The 18,448-nt window shown below is 66.5% G+C and overlaps 1 protein-coding gene across 5 annotated transcripts in view; it reads left to right on the top strand.

Moving 5' to 3' along the window:
• TBC1D14 (TBC1 domain family member 14) overlaps nt 1-18,448 on the top strand; it is a 72,128-nt gene that overhangs the window by 13,564 nt on the left and 40,116 nt on the right. Inside the window, exon 1 of one of the 5 annotated variants that reach the window (XM_045834112.1) lies at nt 12,860-12,878. The exons of 2 other annotated variants lie outside the window; for them this stretch is intronic. Coding sequence is in view for 1 of the 3 variants with exons in the window: in XM_045834111.1 (XP_045690067.1) it covers nt 14,464-14,498 (35 nt within the window). In the remaining 2 variants the exon portion in view is untranslated. Of the gene's footprint in view, nt 1-12,859; nt 12,879-14,317; nt 14,499-18,448 lie in introns of those variants that run through there. 2 more of the 5 variants (XM_045834114.1, XM_045834111.1) reach the window with 2 other exon arrangements.

Raw genomic sequence — 18,448 nt, 5'->3', positions numbered from 1 at the left:
CCTGCTGCACGCTGGACTCCCTTCGTCCCAGAGGCAGCGCCGACATGGCGGCTCCCCGGGGCACCGGTTCAGGGGGCCTGTCCTGGGGGCCCGTGCAGAGCCCTTGCGGCTGTCTGGAAACCACCCACTTCCTTAAGTCAAGTCCCTCCCTGCTCAAAATTCCTGGAGTGGTTTTTGCACCCTGTGCTGAGTGCCGGTGGGTGTGGATGCCCACTGCGCGTGCCGTCTGGGTGGGGCAGTGGGGGGGGGGCTGGGTGGGGCAGTGGGTGGGGGGGGTCTGGGTGGGGCCGTGAGTGGGGGGAGTCTGGGTGGGGCCGTGAGTGGGGGGGTCTGGGTGGGGCCGTGAGTGGGAGGGTCTGGGTGGGGCAGTGAGTGGGGGGGTCTGGGGGAGGCCATGAGTGGGGGGCCGGGGAGCTCGCAGGGGTGCAGAAGTGGTGCAGGGCTTGGGTCTTTGGGCCTCAGTGTCTCGTCTAGAAAACAGAAGTCAGTTCCCGCGTCAGAGTGTTGTTGGGGTTCCACGCGGAGGGAGGTGCCGTGAGTGTGCGGCCCTGAGCACGTGGCGGACCTGCTGCCGTTTATCCTGTTGTTATTCTTTTGCCTGGCTGACTGGTTTTCTGCTGCTGTGACCATTTTAGAATTAGGGTCAGTGAACTGAGGTGTAACAGTGAGCTGTGACTTTTCTACAAAACCTGCTTGCCAGTGCGCCTGGAGACTTCGGCCCGCACCGGGGATGGGCAGGGTGCACTGCCGAGTATCCGCGCTGCTGGGGGGGAGCGCGAGCCTCTGTGGTACCTGAGGGGGGAGCGCTGGCCGCTGCTCCCTTGGCCTGGCTGTGGGCTGGCCTGTGGTCTGGGGTCCGGCAGGCACCCCGCCGCCCTGGGGCTCGTGTCCGTGTTTGCAGAGTCGGCGTGGGACCCCTCCTTGCAGGGCCGTGAAAACGAGTAGCCTCTGGGTCCGGGCTGCACTCCAGTCTGCTCTCGGCAACGTGAACTGTCTGGATGGGGGGGGGGGGGGGCTGCGCCCCAGCTGGCTGAAGGGGCTCTGCACCGCCCTGTTCGGAGCGGCACCGGGCCTTCCTCTCCCTGAGTCTCTCACAGCCCCTCCAGCAGAGACCGGCTGCGCCCTGCAGGCGGCTCCGGGGGCTGACCTCGCAGGTCTGAGTGGCAGAGCTGCGACCAGAGCACGCGCTTGTCTGACTCCAGAGCCCGGGGCAGGGAGGTCAGCACTGGGCTCCCCCTCAGGGCACCCCCCCCAACCCCCGGGCACCTGGAAGTGTGAGGCTGAGGCCGGGGCTGCTCTGAGGCGTGAGGCCTGCTGGCTGCGTGGCCTGGTTGGCCCTCCCAGCCGGCGCGAGGGCGGGTGGGCTGGCGTGGGTGGAGGACGGCGGCGGCCGGGCTGTGGCGCAGCGAGTGGGAGGCCCGGAGCAGACGGAAGCAGGACGGATTTAGCGAGCGAGGAGACGAGCGGAGGGGGCGGCCGCCCTTGTCCCCGACTGAGGGCGCGAGCTGCGTCAGCTACTCGGAGTTCTGTCCTCCCGGCTCCGTTCGGGCGTCCACCCAGGCACATGCTGACCCTGGCTCCCCCGAGCCCGCCTGGGTCTCCCCACCCTGGGGCCTCCCCTCCCTCTGCTGTGAGGTCGGGTGCCGGGTGGGTTTCCAGCCGCCGACCCCTGTGGTCCTGGAACGCCGGCCCAGCCTCCCCAGCCATGAGCTGCACCACCGCTGCTACCAGCTGCGGTCTCGGCACTGGGAGGTCGCCGGTGACCTTGACCGGAGATGCTTCTCTGTCTCTGGGTGAGCTCCCCTTGGAGGTTGTCCTTTGTGTCTGGAGAGGGGGCAGCAGGCGGCGTCCCCCTGCAGGTGCGGCCGACAGGAGCCACGGGGAGCCAGCTGTCTGCGTGCTGGACCCAGGCGGAGGTCGTCTGGCTGCCACCACGGGCACTGTCCGGGGAGCCCGGCCGGGCGCGTGGGGCCCCGCGCCCCGCTGCCCCGCACTGCGCTGCAGGTCACGGGCGTAATTACGCACAGAGCGCCCACGGTGGGCAGCACTGCGCCAGGTCCTCAGTGTCTCTCATCGTGTGTCCTTTTAAGAAATACACACTGAGCCTCCGCCATACGCCCGGGGCACTGGTCTAGCCGCCCGGGAGCCGTCTGTGAATGACGCCAAGGCCTTGCCCTCGAGGAGCTCGGGGTGGAGCGGCAGGAGGCTGACAATGACCGCAATGAAGAGGGAGGGAGGGGGCAGCATGTGCACGCTGGGCGTTGGAAGTGCCGTGGGGCAAGGGGACGGGCAGCGGTCAGGGCCGTCCGGCTGCCCGTGGGGTCAGTGAGGAGGCGGGACTCGGGCACAGACCTGAAGGAGAAGGGAGGAGACTGGAAGCAGGTGCCTGGGAGGAAGGCTGCTCGGGCGGGGGTGGGGGGGGGCGCAGGCAGGCCCGGCGCCGCAGAGGGAGGCCAGCAGCCGAGTGATGCTCAGCGCTCGACGGGGTAGGGACGCCCGGGGCCAGTGGCCGGGCCGTGGGGCCGTAGGCCGTCTGCTGGTGGGGGCTGGCTGGGCTCGCGGCGTGGAGCGGCGGGGCTGTGCTGCCATCCCCTGCCGCAGACGAAGCACCACCAGTGCAGCGGCTCCCGGCGGCGCCCCTGGCCCCTTGTGTGCGGGAGGGAACCAGACCGCCCGCGGCTGCGGCCTCGCGGGGAGGCTGGGCCGGGGGAGCGGCTGCCTCCCTGCCCATTCCGGTGGTCAGCCGGACGCAGTGCCCTGCGGTGACGGGACGCGGTCCTCGCCGCGCGCCCTCTGTCCGCGGAGCTGGCAGGGGAGGACGCCGCGCCCCCGGTGCGAAGCCCCTCTCGTGCTCGAACCCCCTTCCTGCGGGAAGAGCCCCGTTGTCCGAAGGGCTCGCTGCAGAGGGAGGCCCCTGGGGACGACCTCCCCCAAAGTGACCGGTGCCCTGCGACAGGACCCGGCCCCGGGTGGCCGTCACATTCCTATGCTGGAGACCGGGGGGCGGAGGGGGGGAGTCTCCCCAGGGCGCGACCCCGGGGCAGGGGCGCGGTGGGGCCGTGCTGGGGCTCGGCCTCCCGCGGGAGCGCTGGCTGCACCACCTCATCTCAGCAGCGCGGCCGTGGTGGCCTCGGGGTGCTGGGCAGGGGGAAGGGGCTGCCCTGTGCGGTCGCCGCGGGGACGGGGGAAGCAGCCGTGGTGTGAGGGGTGCACTTGGGGTGTGGGGCAGAGCGAGGCGTCAAAGAGGAGTCTAGGGTGTGGGCGGGGACCTGCGGGAGGGGAGAGCCGTCTCCAGTGCAGACAGGTGTGGGAGGGAAGGCAAGGGGAGCTCAGCTGCTTGAGACCGCTGAGTCATCTCGGGAGGGCGGTGGGGTGGGCAGGGTCTGGCCAGGGGAGCGGGGTCTGGGCAGGACGCAGCAGCTGCGTGTGGCTGGCATCGTGGGGGGTCTGGGAGCAGGTGAGCTCACCACGGACGTGGGTGGTCAGAGGACAGCGCCCAGGAGTGTGCGGCCGCGGCCCCCAGCGGCCTGAGGGGGCGGGGCCCAGGGAGACTGAGGGGGGCAGCAGTCACCTGGGCAGAGGGTGCCAAGGGGTCAGGGAAGAGGGGACTGAGAAGTGGCCGTGTGGAGAAAGCAGGTCACCGGGGACTTTGTGGTGCGGGTGGAGGGGGGGCTGGAGAGGAGGTGAGGGGGCCGGAGCGGGTGGGGAGGGCATGCACACAGCCCTGGGGCGGGCGTGCTGCGGGGGCCAGAGAAGGCAGGGAGCAGGGAGCCGCGGGAGGCTCTCCCCCCTCCGAGGCTCGGGCCGTGTGTGTGTGTGTGTGTGTGTGTGTGTGTGTGTGTGTGTGTGTGTGTCTGTCTGCCTGCTCTCGGGACAGCCCCGCAGGAGAGCAGGAGCTGTGTCTGAGAGGGGAGTGTGTTCTGGAGTGGCCCCCCCACTGTGAGTTGCATCCCGTGGAGGGGGGCCTGGCTCCCACACGGGGGTCGCCTAGGTCAGCAGGTGGGCGGCGTGGGGGCGGGGGCGGGGGCGGGGGCGGGCAGCCCCCGGGAGGGCGGGGAGTCTGTCTCCAGTGCACCAGGCTGTTCGCTGTGTTAACGCTGCTTCCCTGTTTGTGTGAAGGCAGATTTTTTTTTTATCTCCACGTACTTTTTTTGTCCTCACCCTTTTTTTGTCCTCACCGGAGAGCAGGCTCGCTGGTTTCAGAGAGAGGGGAGGGGAGGGGGGGAGAGAAACGCCGACGGGTTGCCTCTCGGGTGCACCTCGACTCAGGACTGAACCCGCAGCTCAGCACGTGCCCTGACCGGGGATCGAACCTGCAACTTCTTGGTTTGCAGGACAGTGCCCAGCCACCTGAGCCACACTGGCCGGGGCTCAACATACTTTTTTTATTCTTTTTTTTAAACGAACTTGATTATTTTAGAGCAGTTTCACATTCACAGCACAATTAAGCAGGAAGCCCGGGATCTTCTGTGTCCTATCGGCCCCCACGTACGCAGAGCGCCCCCCACCGTCAGCATTCCCCTCCAGAGGGGCGCCCGCGCTGTCACCAGTGTCCCTCCCGGTGCCGGGCGCCCCGCGGTTTGCACAGGTGTCGCCGTTACCCGTCCGCGCCATCAGGGACTCACGCGGCGCAGTTCGCTGCCCTGACATGCCCTGCGTCCTGCCCGTCCCCCGCCCCCACCCCTGACTTCCCCCGTCTCCTCGGGGTGTCGCTGGTGGGAGTCCCACCGCAGGCAGCCCTGGCCGATGGCCTCTGTCACTCAGTGGTACTCGTCCACGTTTCTCCCGGGTCCTCTCCCGGCTGGACGGCTCTCCACTGTCCGGGTGGCCGCGGCCTGTGGGCTCGCCCACCCGCCCGCCCGCCTGCTGGAGGGCACCCGGCTCCCGGGTGTGGGTGTGAGGCCCCGGCTCCTGCGGGCGGGCATCGAGGAGCCTGGTTGCTGGGTGGAGTGGCGAGAGTACGGTCAGTTTGGTTTGGGCTATTTTCTTGTGTTTTTTTATTGGAGGTGGGGTGGATTGAGGCATTTCTTGTTCCACTCACTCATGCATTCACCGGCTGATTCCTGTATGTGCCCTGACCGGGGATTGAACCCACAGCCTTGGCGTATCAGGTGGACGCTCTGACCCCAGCCAGCTGAGCTGTCCCGCCGGGGCCGCGTGTTCCATTTGGTGAGAACCCCGCACAGGGCCTTCCGAGGTCCCCGAAGGCCGGGGCGGGGGCTGTCAGCGTGGTGGACGGTCCCGCGCGAGGCCCTGCCTGACACCGCCGGTGCCCTCCCTCGAGCACCTGCCTCGGTGCCCCGGACGCTGGGTGCTGTGGCGGCGGGGAGCCTGCCCCTCTCAGCGGTGTGTGCTCCGGGGGCTGGACTCGGTGGCGTTCGGAGAGGGCGCTCGCAGCGCCAAGATGCGAGTCCCCGCCCCGCCCTTCCAGCCGGGCCCCTGGGCGGGGAGCTGCTTTCTTCTCCCGGACCTCGGTCTCCTCGTCTCCGAAACGGCAGTGACGGGCCGTGCACGCAGAGCGCGGGGACCAGGCACGGGGGTCGGGGCTGTGCCCCCCCGCCCCCGAGTTTCCCCGGGCCGGCTCAGGGTGGCTCTCTGATCTGCGGACAGACACCTTGGACGTCCAGCCCCCCTTGGCGCTGGGAGCTGACAGGAGGTTCTGGATGCCCCCAGGTGGGGAGGTGGGGACCGTCCCTGTGGAGGCAGTGACATGTATGTGCAGGAGTGGCAGGGACGAACCGGGAAGGACCTGCGTGTCGAGGTGGCTGTCCCGCTCCCGCTCGCCAGCCGGGCTGTGCTCCGGGCGAACCCCACTCTCTGCGGCAGCATCTGTGCCTGGCTCCTGGGAGGCGCCCCAGTCCTTGGAAGCGTCCCGACTGCAGGGAAGGTCATCTGGGGGCCGGGGGAAGGAGACTGCGTGTGTTCTCTGAGGGTTCCTTTGGCCCCCCGAGTTCCCTGTGCCGGCTGTGTCGGGAAGGCAGGTGTGCCCTGACTTCACGGGACGCCTCGGCTCCCACGCCCAGCCGCCCTGCCAGCCTGCGTGGCCCTGCCCTTGGTGCGCTGGTGGCGGCCTGGCGGGGGTCCAGGGCGGCACGCAGGTGCTCTGCGGGTGCCCGGGGGCCGGGGGGCCTTGAGAGACCCGCGGGCAGAGCCGTTCCTGCAGGCAGCTCTGGGCCCCCGGCTGCGCGCCCCTGGGGCATCACCGCCATCCCTCTGCCCGGTGCGGAGAAGGTCTGCTCCGCGGGGACGCGCCCACGGAACGGCGAAGGGCCGTGCCGGTTCCCGGGCTGCACGGGCTGCTCCGGAACGTCCGCCCGTGTGGGCCGTGGGCCCCGACGCTCTGCCGTGGCCGGCACCAGACTCTTCCGGCCCCCCGTGTTTCTGGTGTGCACACGTCACGCGTGTGCCTGGGCTGCCACGTCGGCCGGTTCCTGTTTCTGTGGAGTGGGCTGGGCTCGCAGCCGAGTGCTGTTTCGATTCCAGTTTTGCTGATTCTCTGTTGTGGGCACTTGTGGTTGATTTCAGGATTCCTATAAGGTTCTGCACGGGGAGGGGCGATGAGTCACCCACGTTTGCCTGATCGCTGTTCGGCACACAGCGGTCGGTTCTCCTGTTGGTTCCCCCTGCTGCCGGCCAGGAGCTCCTCGGGTCTGGGCGCTGTGGGCCCTGTGGGCGCTGTGGGCACGGCGTCGCGGGGAACAATAGGTGTTTGCAGGAGTTTGGAGATCTCCTGCTAGCCTTCAGGTTCCAGATTTGGGTGTCACACACGTTTCCTACCGGGAGGGGAGGCTCGGGGGGGGGGGAGGTGCAGGGGCTGCGGGCTCAGCCCCCAGAGTCCTTCAGAGATGGGAGGGAGCCCGGAGGAGGAGGAGGAGGAGGAGGAAGAGGGTGAGGGTGAGGGCAGGTCAGACGGGGAGAGACACTTCCTGGGTCAGCCCTTGCCTAACGCGCACCTGACTGCACCTGTCGGTCATCTCCTGGAAATGATCAGGCTTCGTTCCCTTGAAAATTCCTTTGAGATCAGTTCGTTTTAAAGCAGACGACACTGAGCGGTGGTCGTAGTTCGTGGAGAAAACTCTCAAATACGTATTTACTTAGGTGACTCAGCTGCCGTAACAGACTCGAACAGACTAATGGCTCAGACGCAATGGAAGTGTATTTCCCGGGTCCCCTCGTCTCCTGGCTCCGGTGGCTCCAGCCGGAGGCGCCGGGCTCCCCTGTGTCGAGCCAACAAGGGGGAAGCGCCCCGGCACCCGGGGTGGCGGCGTGGGGGCCCGGACACAGCAGGGGTGCACATCCCTGCACCTCGGGCCCCTGGCTGGAGTGCAGCCCTGCGGCCGCGCCTGCTGGCCAGGGAGGCTGGGAAACCGGTGCTGGGACAGTGGGCGGGGGGGGTTTGGGGAAGAGCTGGGAGCGTTGCCCACTTCTCGGGGTCATTGTTCTCAGCCCCCTTCCCTTCCCAACTCCTTGGTGGGAATTCAGTGTCTGGAGTCGGTCAGGTGAATGTTCCGTCATTGCGCTGCCTGGACGGAAGTCCTCACCGCCTGCGGATGACCTCCAGCTCCTTGGCGTGGCGCAGGGCGTGTAGTGTTCTGGACACAGCCCCTGCCACCTCTCGGGACTCCAGCCCCCGTTCTGTGCTGCGGCCACGGACGCCGAACTCGCCCGAGTTTGTGCTGCTCTCCGGAGCAGCCGCCTCCTGTGCGCAGTCTGCTGTCCCCGCCCGGCGAGCTCCTGTCCTCCTTCGGGACTCAGCCGGAGTGACACCTCCTCCAGGAAGCCCTCTCTGACCGCCCTCGCCCCTTTCAGAACTCTCGTTTGGACCCCACAGCCTCTGGACTGCGTTTGGAACAGCGCCGCCCCCTCCCCACCCCGTGGACTGGGAGCGTCCTGGGGCAGGGCCCTGTGTTTCTCTCTCCCTGTCTGTCTCCCGCCGGTGCGGGCGCTTAGTGGGCGTTTGCTCGGTAACCCTGAGTGAGGGAGGAGTAGACTGTAAAGCTAAAAAAGTGGTAGATGTGGTGCACTTAACCATCAAAATCAAAACACCTTTCTTTTAAATTACGTTATTGTTCTAGATTTTGGGAGAAGACCCGCTCCCTGCCCCCCCACCCCCCAACATTTAGTCTCCCTTCTTGGGTCCCACGGCCGTGTGGGTTTCGGATTGCCCGTGTGGCATCCGCACCTGTGGTGTCTGCAAAGCTGGCATGCTCTTATGAGGTTCTGGTTTTTAAATGATGAACCTTCTTAAATATGTTTTCTTAAAGGTTCTTTTTGTTTAAATATATGAGATCTGTCTGGATAAGAATCCAACCATTGCTAACACAAACGAGAATGGTTTGCACAACATTGGTGTAACCTGGCAGCCAAGGAGAGTGGACTGGAATGTGCATGTGTGAACAATGACGACTTCACTGCACTAGTCAGTGGGGGCAGTAGATGCTATTGAGTAAGCATATGTACTGTGTGGTTGTTGCATTCGAAATGATTGAGCAAGTTGAGCAAAGAATCTGCATCAGATTTTGCATTAAGCTTGAACATTCCTTTGTGGAAACTATTCAGATGGTTCAGAAGGCCGCAGCTATGGGCCGCTGGTGATTGGCAGCTTCGTCACGACAATGCAACTATGTAAGTAAGCATCACATCTCGTGCAGAGTTTTTTGGCGAGACATCAAATCACCCAGGTGACTCAGCCCCCCTACAGCCCAGATTTGGCGCCCTGTGGCTTCTGGCTTTTCCCACTGAAATCACCTTTGAGAAGGAAGAGATTTCAGACCGTCAGTGAGATCCAGGAAAATAAGACGGGCAGCTGATGGCCACTGGGGGAACTGTGTGAGGTCCCAAGGGGCCTGCTTTGAAGAGGCCTGAGGCGTCCTTGTTCTAGGTACAATGTTTCTGGTATCTTTTTCAATAAATCTTCCTGTTTTTTTTATTGCATGGATGGATACTCTGTAGGCAGACCTCATATACAGGAGAATCTTGGCTTTTTATGTTCATCATTCTGTTTTTCCCTTTTCCACGTTTATACCTACTACTGATTTTTCCTTTTTCCTGTATTTCCATACTGACTTTCTGTGGATTTTAAACATAAAAATGCGTCTGTTTCTATGGTTTGATAATCTTGTTTTTTCACTTGTAGGAAACATTTCCCCACACAATCGAGAATGTATCCGTGTGTTAGTGACTTTGTGACACTCTGTCCTGGAAGTGTTTACTTGTCTGACGACAAAGGAGTGGTTTCTGCCCCGCCGTCTGGCGGCCACGTGCGTGCTGCCTCCCAGACGGTTTCCTGGGCAGGACCCCGAGTGCCGCCTGCTCACAGCCACAGCCCCGACCCCCGGTCACCCCTCTCCCGAGCTGGTGACCGTGCCCCCCAGGAGCCCCCTGCCCTCGGCGCAGCACGCTGGCAGTGGAAAGTCCAGTCTCTGCCGTCCGAATGCGGACTCCCAGCAGGGGCCGACGGACTGTCAGACAAGTGGCCCTGGCCCCGGGTCGCTGTCCGGCAGAGCCGGGCAGGCGCTGTCCTCGCAGGCCCCGCGGCCCGCGGCCCGCAGACAGGCCTTTGGTGTTCTCCCCTCCCGCTCCCGAGCCCCTGGCTTGGCTCCCGGACCGACGGTCAGCCCCACAGCGGCAGGTCGCCCGTCCCCGCCTCCCCCTGCCCTGTGTGCCTCGGCCCGGGTTACGCTGGTCTTTCAACCCCAGCGCAGCGGGCGCCTCTCCCGTGCAGCCTCTCTGGCGTCCCCGGGGCCGAGGCGCCCCCGCGCAGCACGCTGCTCCGGGGCCTGCTCTCCGCAGCCTCGCTCCAGTGCGGTTTGCTTCGTGTGTCTGCACTCCCCGTGAGCCCCCCAAGGACAGAGCCGGGGTCTCGGTCGCCCCGATCCCCAGCTGCTGCTCTTGAGTGGCCCTGGGACCTCGGCGGAGCGCGGCGGGGTTCTGCGCGCCTGGGGCGCAGTGCAGTGGGACCCCGGTTCCGGGAGCCGCGGGCGGGAGTGGTTTCTGCAGTCTGCCTGGGCAGGCCCTGGGCGCCTCGCTCCGCTCCGGGCTGGGCGTCTTCCCCGAGGGAGAGGACGGGGGTCTGCCGGCCCGGGGGCAGGGCCCGGGCGTGCTGTTGCGGAGGGAGAGGGCGTGCTCTGGAAGACCCCTGGCGCAGGGACTCGCACGCGGCCAGGACCACTGCAGACGGGATTGGACGACAACTAGAAAAGCTTCCCTCTCAAGGCAGGTGGTCCCAGGTTTGTTTTGTCTTTTTTTTTAAGATTTATTTATTGTTAGAGAGAGGGGGAGGGAGGGAGAAAGGAGTGAAACATAATGTGTGGTTGCATCTCATGCGCCCCCTACTGGGGACCTGGCCCACAACCCAGGCATGTGCCCCGACTGGGAATCAAACTGGTGACCCTGTGGTTCGCAGGCCGGCGCTCAGTCCACTGAGCCCCACCAGCCAGGGCACTTTTTTTTTTTTCTTGCTTTAGTCAGTAGAATTGTCAGTATTCTAAAGTGAAATCTGAAAGGTTATAATTCACTGTTCCTGGAAACTGCTGGGACTGAGTTCATCGTCAGTTCACGTGGATTAGAGCTTCAGTTAAAGAAACGCGAGAACACGGCAAGGGACACACATTTATTGGTTAGGGACAAAGCGCTCAGCCCTAGCGGCACAGGAGACTTGTCCAGGACACCTAAAGAAATAAACTGACGTCTAGGCCCCATCGGGACCTCGGAGACCAGTTTTCATCGTTTTGCGGGGAGACCAGGGTGTTAGGGTTTTTAAAAATTTCCCCAGGTGATTCGAGCTTGCGGCCGGGATGCAGAACCACCGGTGGAAAGCGTGGCCTGAAGGCCACATCGCAGCCCTTCAGTGTGCGGGGTGGCCTTGGGCAAGGCCGCCTCTCCGAACCCCCTCCTCTCCGAGACGAGGAGAGTCACACGCGGACACGCTGGGGCGGGGACCTGTGCCTGGTCGTCAGTGCGTGTGTCCCCTGTGCCCAGCGCAGGGCCCGCCGGGGCGGAGGCGGTGCCCGGCGTGCTGCGTGTGCGGGATGAGTGCGGCACGCTGTGAGTGGCGTGTGGGCTGGACGGGACGAGACGCTGGGCCCCGGACGACGCGCACACCGCCCTAGCGCGGCCAGCGAGCACACGCAGCACCCGGTACGGCGACGGCGAGGTGCCCCTGCGGCACAACACAGAGCCGAGGGCCCGTGTCTCACCCCCGAGGACGGCCTCTGCCCCTCAGTCAGGTCTCATTCCGTCAGCTTCCCGGAACCCACACGGGGCCGCTGCCCCGTCGGAGTGGGGGTGGGGCCTGGGGCCGAGGTGCTCCCAGACCGCCAGCCGGCGGCTCTTCTTCCTCTGCCTTCTCAGTGCTCGCTGGAGATTCAGAATGAAGCTGCGTTTTTCCCGTACGAAGTCAAACCTGCGCCCGGCCTGCCTTCTCCCTGTGGAGGCCTGGGCTGACGCCAGAGGGGGTCACCGTCTCGTCCCCGTACTTGCTCCAGTGCCGGAGGGCGTCTGCAGGAGGCCCCCAGGGGCCGTGCCGCACTCGGGACCCAGGGCGCGTCCCGGACCCTGCCCGTCGGTGCAGGCGCACGGGCCGGAGGGCGTTCCAGGGCGAGTTAATGAGTGACCGGTCAGTGTAGCCCTGTCCCCGGGCTTCCTGCCAGGCCTCGCGGTGCAGGGGACAAGCAGGACACACCCCGGTGCGCTGGGCGGGGACGTGGGAGTCACAAAAACGCAGGTCCCGGCTCCCCGCCAGGGACGCACGGACAGCGCCCTGGATGGGCGTGACGTGTGACTTCCGGGCGGTTTCGCGGTGGCATTCTGTGAATGCCTCCTGTGGGTGGCAGTCAACGCCCTCCGTGTGCAGACCCCGAATCCTGGGGTCGTGCTAAATCCGGCTGCTCTCCTGGCCTGCCTGGGGGTTCTTCCGGATTTTCTGGGTGGAAGGTCACCTGTCCGTGAACGTGTTGGTTGGTAGTCCTCCCCCCTCGCCTGGTTCCCTGCCTTTTCTGCTGCCCATCGAGGGCCTCCCGGGAGGCTGGCCGCGGGCCGTGTCTGGCCCGGGCCCCGGGGACCTCCCCCGCCCCGTGCCGTCCACGCGTGCCGACCGGTTCCCTCTGTGTCAGGTACCTGACCTCGTGTGGACGCCTTTGATCAGGTTAAGGAGGTGCCTTCTGTTGCTAGTTCGTGATTGGAAAAAGATCACAGCTGTGCTACATTTCATCGGACACCCCTTCTCTGCATCTCTTGGTTGTGTTTCCGCGTCTGTCTCTGCGGTGACTGACACTGCGCTTCCCTGGAGGTGAGCGCGCTGACTCTGCACCCCCGGGGCGACCCCAGGCCCTTCCTGCTGCAGCGCCCGTCCGGCTCCGCCGCCGGGCCGGCCCCGCTGCCGTGCGGCTTGTGGCGGTCCCGTCTGGGGCCGGCCTTCCTCACGCCGTCCGTGCCAGGCTGGGCATCAGGGGGACGCGGGCCTGGGACCCGGGCTCCGGAGTGTCCTCCCTGCGTCTTCTCAGCGAGACCTTTCCCTGGGGCTGCGCAGACCCTCCACGTGCTGAAGCACAGGAGGTCGGCGTTGTTGCACGCGAGTTAAGGAAGCAGAAGCCCTCACGGGGAGGTCAGAAACGTGGGGCGGGGGTGGTGTGCACACTCACAGAGTCTGCCAGCGACTCTGGACGGGGAGCCGGACAGGCCAGGGTGGCGAGTGTGTTCTTGTCGGGCCACGCCCCCGGTGTGCTCCCCGCACGGCCTGACACACGCGCCCCGGGGTGGGGAGGGCGGGGGTAGCAGTTCTGCTCTCCGGAAGAGTTCATGCGTTGCTTCCTCAAATGTCTGGGACAACGCGTCGGTGAGGCCGTCCGAGCCGGAGCTCTCTCGGGGCGTGTCTGACGGTCAGTGTGTCTGGAGATCGCTTTGCTCGCGGGTGACTGCCGTGAGGACTGCGGGGTGAGGAAGAGTGTGCGGGGCTCTGGGGACGCGCACCCGTAGGTGCTGCAGTGCGGGGAGGACACAGGTGCCCCGAGGTGGGTGAAGGGCGCGGCTCCGTGTGAAGGACGGCTCTGCCTGCCCTGCCGCCCTGAGGGGTGGCCACGTGGCTCTGACCGCCCCCCGGGAAGCGAGGAGCCGGCCGGAAGTCCGAAGCGGTCAGACGAGCGCCTGTCCAGGTGGAGCCGGCAGCAGCTGGCGGGAGGGCTCCTGAAATCGGGGCTGCCCCCCCGCCCCACACAGGGTCTCATGTGGGTGCCTGGGTGTGGCTCGGGAGCTGGTGTTTCCCGCCCGCTCCCAGGTGATGCCGCCTCTCGTCCAGACGCTGTGCTGTGCTTTGGGGTCTGCGGCCTCAGAGTGGTCACTGCTCGCCCCGCCCCCGCCCCGCCCGTGCCGGCTGCTCTGGGGCGAGACCTCGCACGCAGGTTTGCTCGTGGGGCCCAGGGCCCGGCGCAGACCAGGTGCTTGTGCCGCTCCCGGGCCGTGTGGCCCCCGTTTGCTTGTCTTGCTTTTTGAAGTTGCGACAGGAAGCATGCGTGCAGTTTCGGGTTTTTGTTTGACTTTTGTTTTAGTGACACACAAATCTGTAAAGTAAAATTTCCGTCTTGGCCCCTTGCCCCCTCCTCTTGCCAGAGGTGGCCGTCTCCGGTGGGCCGTCTCCCGTGGGCCGTGTCCGGTCAGGCCTCTGTGCAGCCGCAGACGCAGCGGCGATGGGGCTGGTGGTCGGAGGACCCCGGCCGGGGTGGAGCTGGTTTCGCCGTGGGCTCCTCGCTGGCCCAGGAGGGCGTGGTGCTGCCCAGCGGGCGGGGAGCCGACCTGTAGGAACTCCTGTGGGTGTGCAGTGGGGTCAGGCGTGTTGACCTTGAGGTCGGTGTTTGGGTCTCGTCCTTGAGGAGTGAGTTCTCCACGGTGTTTTCGGTCGGAGCAGCGGCGTGCCTGGGGGTGGCCCTGACGCCAGGGTAGGATGGGGTCGGACGGGGGCTTCCGTGGCCCTGTTTGCGACTCACCTGGGAACTGCCCTCTTCCTCACAAGGGGCAGTGTCTGCCACGCAGGAGATGCTCTGTTGTGGCAAACGTGGCTTCGTCTGTCTCCCCAGACGGAAGTGCCGTGGGGTTTGTGGCTCGTGGCCGAGCCTGGGTTGTGTGTGGCTCTGTGTCTCTGCAGGGCGAGGAGGCGTGGGGTGGAGCTGTGCCGAACCCCTGAACCGGTCGGTCGCTCCCCAGTTACTTCCCGGACGGCCCGCCCTCCTCCCTCCCTCCCTCCCTCCCTCCCTGGGACTGGGGTGGAGGCAGAGCCCTGCCCGCCCAGCCCCGCCTCTCCCGCTGGTCCGTCCGGCGCCTTGAACTTCCAGGTGACTCCGGAGCTCGGCTCTGAAGGGCGTTCATGGTGCTCCCCGGGGCCTGTGGCTCCCGCTTGCCAGGAACGCGGCGAGGGGAGAGGGAGCGCACCTGCGGCCGGCCTGGCAGAGCTGCGGGGCTGCGGTAGACGTGATGTCTGTCTCCTCCGCGCTCCTGTTCATGGACAGGTCTGTGGTCGCCGCCTGGCCTTTTCGTGCTCGTGTAACTGGGGCCAGGTGTTCCCGTGTGTGTGGAGGTCGTGGGCCCCGCCCCGGCCCTGGGCAGAGTTGCTCCTGGGGTGCTTCTCGGGTGGGAGGGGTGTGGCCCCGCGTCCCAGCCAGGCTCCCGTGCGCCGGGAGCTCCGGGGCGTGTGCTCGGGCCGCTGGTGCTGTCTGCGCTTGCTCCCCCACCGGTGACTGTTAGCCTCACGTGCCGCTTGGGGCCCACTTTCCAAAGGAGCAGCGACTCCGTGTGTCTGCAGCTCCTGACGGCTCCAGCTGTGTGTGGGACGGGGGCTTGGGGCACATCGGCAGCCCACAGGGTCCCCCCGGGGGCGGCGAGCTCCTCCGCACAGAGGCTTGCTTTGCAGAGTGCTGTCCTGCTTCCCGTGCGTCCGGGGCGGGGGGGCTGCTGACCTTCCCTCCCGTGTGCCCAGGGCAGGGTGGGCTTCCCGTGTGGGCTGCCGTGGCCATGAGGCCTGGCGGCGTTCTCGGGGTGGAGACTGGGGGGGAAAACGAGCTGTGAAGGGGTTTGGAAGCACCACTCGAGAGTCTTGTCCCCGCGGCCCCAGGGAGCGCCGGCGTGTGTGTGTGTCCCTGCGGGAGTCGGCCCCCACCCTCCCTGGGCCTGGCCCCGTCCGCACGGTGGCGGCTCTGGCGCCCCCCCCCCCCGCAAGGCTGCCCCACACGCGCAGTGTCCGTGACGTGCATGTGGGGGCCCTGAGGGGCGGGGCAGGTGGTCATGGACGGTGGCTACAGCTCGGGAAATGGGGGAGGAGGCACCCTGGTCCCCGTGGGACTGGGTGCAGTGTGTCCCCATTCACTCCTGATCGTGTCGCCGAGGCTCCCGTCAGCGAGGGTAGGGCGAGGAAGAGTGGGGCCCGGGGAGCCCCCTGGGCAGCGGCTCAGGTGCAGGTGGGCTGAAGGAGGGGCCTTCGGAGCGTCATTGCTCAAGATGGAGAGGCGGTGAGCTCCCCCGGCTGAGGGCTGAGAGGCGGTGGCTGGAGGAACCTGCTCGGCGGGGCGGGTCCGAGGACTGCTTCCGTGCGCTCGCCCCAGACGCCCGTCTGACTCGGCCCCGCGTGGGTGAGCCACCCCCGCGTGGGTGAGCCGCGGGTCTCTGGGCGGGGCTCCCGCCGCGTCCGAATCCTGACCTCCTCCGTTCTGCGTTGGCAGGGGTAATTCTCGTGTGGTGCTTGTGAGGGTCCCCCAGAAGCGTGCATTGAGTACGTCGGAATGTTTCCCTGCACGCTAGGGGCCGTTCTAGACTGGAGGCGCCCGGCGAGTCCAAGAGACGGCAGAGAAGTCCTCACGGGTCTGCGTCCTCCAGCGGAACGACACGTGACCGAGCAGTCTCACGAGGCCTCCCGCCGTCCGCAGGGCAAAGCCCTGGCCTCTCAGCAGCGTGATAACGGACCCGCCGCTCCTGGGGACCTGCTGTGCTCCCCTCCGCGGGCAGTGTCCAGGGTGCTGTGCGGTGGCTGCGCCCGGGCCCACGCCACCCCGGCCCGTGCTGAGCGCCCAGAGTGCCGAGCGCAGGCCCGGCCCAGCACCTCCTGCCCCGTTCTCGTCAGGGAGCCCTGGGGACTGCTCCCGAGTCGCCTGTCGTCCTTGGGCCGCGCCCACAGGTTCAGCCGGTGAGGGTGGGGCTGAAAGGACAGCCCAGCCGCAGCCTGTGCCGTGAGCGCTGGGCCCCGGGGTCGGCGGCCAGACGGACGGGGTTGGGCTCGCGGTGTCGCGGGCGCTTGCCCTTCAGGACCCTCGCCTGGGCCTGGTTCCGAGGTCACGGTCAGACACGACAGAGGTTCGGTTCCCTTGCAGAGGGTTCCCCCAGGCGGTAAGAGCTCCGTGACCCCAGAGCTGCCCCCCTCGAACAGGTGGCAGCGGTGCCGGAGCCGCAGGGGTTTTCTCGGGGCAGGTCGACGCCCGAGCCCGTGGGGCGGGCCTGGTTTTGGGGGGGCTCGCATGGGGGGCGAGGGGGTAGCCTGCAGCTTCCCGCAGCTCTGCCCCCTGAGAGTTCTTTCGGGCTCCTCCTCGCGGCCTTGCCCTCTGGCAGGAGAAGGTGGGGCTGGGGCGAGCCCACGTGCCCTTGCCTGGTGGCGCGGCGCTGGCCCTGCGTGCCCGGAGGCTGCCGGCGCCGTGTTCTTCCCCTGTGTGTGTGGGGGGGGCTGCCGAAGCTGGTGGGCCGTGTCCAGGGGCAGACTCTGTGTGCTGCCAGCACCCGACCGTCAGCCCCGCCGGGGCCCGGGGCCCAGTCCCTCATGGGTGACCTTGGAACTTGCCTAACTTCTGAGCCAGCCTCCTTGGGACACCGCCTCTCGCACCCTGCCCCGGTTTCCCTGGCGACGGGCAGGCGTCCGCTCCGCAGAGCTGCCGCGCGGGTGTCGGCCACCGGGCCGAGAGGGCGGAGGGACCAGAGGTCTCTGCGGGTCACGCCTTCACGGGGGACATCCTTACATGCGACGCCTTCACACGCGATGCCCTCACGAGGGGACACGTTGCAGGGCGGCTCCCCCACGGCCCCTGCTCAGTGGTGTGCTCGGGACCGTGTGGAGGCCCCATGGCACCGTGGGTGCGCGGGGCCGGCCACCAGTCCGTCTGGTTGTCTCCTCACAGCAGCTCTGGTGGCGCCGGGCGGTCTCTAACCCCACTCACAGCACTTCTGTTGGAGCTCACTGTGACAGCTGACCTACCGGTGCGTGTTTCTGAAAACTTACAAAACTGGCGAATTTTTGTGCAGTCATTTAAATATTGAAGATGGAAGAAAATATACAACATTTTTGGTGTATCATGAATAGCTTTATTACTTCAGGGAAAGTAAACAAGCAGCCGAAACGCAAAGAAACATGCATGCGGTGTGCGGAGAGGGTGCCATGGCTGATCAGGCGCGTCAGCAGCGGTGTGCGAGGTCCGCGCTGCAGGTTCCCCCGCGGGCGCCGCCCCGCGGTCGGGCAGGGCAGGTGACGTTGGCAGCGGTCACACCAGACGTCGAGAGCGGTCGCGCTGCACTGCGCAGGAGCAAGCCGACGGACTCAAGTGATCCAAACCAGTCAGTCACTGGTGGAAGTGAGAAATGCGCTTCTTTCACAGAAAAAACCGAGCAGACTCTTTGGCCAGCCCGGTACTTGCACCGCCGAGGAAACGCGCCGTCGTCACTGGGCTCTTCCAGAGGACCCACGCCCCGCGCAGGGGCGCGTCACGGGCGCATCACGGGCTCACGCGTGCTCCCTGCGGCCTCCTGCTGGCGCGGGTGCTTCCGCCCAGCACAGCGGGAGCTCCCTGAACCCCCCGCCGGGCGCTCCCAGGCTCGCGTAGAGAAACCGGGCGCGGTTTTGGGGCTAGATGCGAGGGGACTGGCGCAGAAGCGTTTCATTGTCACTGACAGGCAGTCCTCCGTTGGCCCTGGTTTTTAAACTGCGTCAGCCTGTGCCGGGGAGGAGGGTGTGGGGTCGGGCTCCCCTCCGGCCGCGGGCCTTCCGCCTCAAGGGCCCCCCAGGGCTGCCTGCCCTCTCTGCTCTGGGGGGCAGGGCCCTGATCGCTGTGGGGGGAGGAGAGGGCTGTGGGCGTCCTGCAGGGCCTGGGCTGGGGGCCCGGCGGCCAGCTCCTGGAGCCAGCGCTTAGGGGTGTGGCTTACTGCCCTGAAGAGAAACGGCCTCGGGCAGTGGAAGAAGCCGTCAGAGGTGCCGTGCCCCTCGCCCTGGAAGGCACCCGTGTGCCCCGAGAACGAGGGCCTTCTCTGGCCCGCCACCCCGCAGCTCTCAGGGCCAGGAGACCTAGCGCCGGCCCCGGCTGTTTTCCGGCCCACGCTCTGCGCTCCCGTTCTGCCGATTGCCTGGTGATCCCCCAGCTTCCCCCACGGCCCCGGCTGTGGTCCCGGCTGTGGTCCCCGCTGTGGTCCCGGCTGTGGTCCCCGCTGTGGT

Source organism: Phyllostomus hastatus, unplaced genomic scaffold (genome assembly GCF_019186645.2).
Source record: "Phyllostomus hastatus isolate PE091 unplaced genomic scaffold, TTU_PhHast_1.1 phas_contig_196, whole genome shotgun sequence".
Lineage (NCBI taxonomy): Eukaryota > Metazoa > Chordata > Mammalia > Chiroptera > Phyllostomidae > Phyllostomus > Phyllostomus hastatus.
Note: the sequence above shows the minus strand (reverse complement) of the source record. Positions and strands in the feature narration are given on the sequence as shown.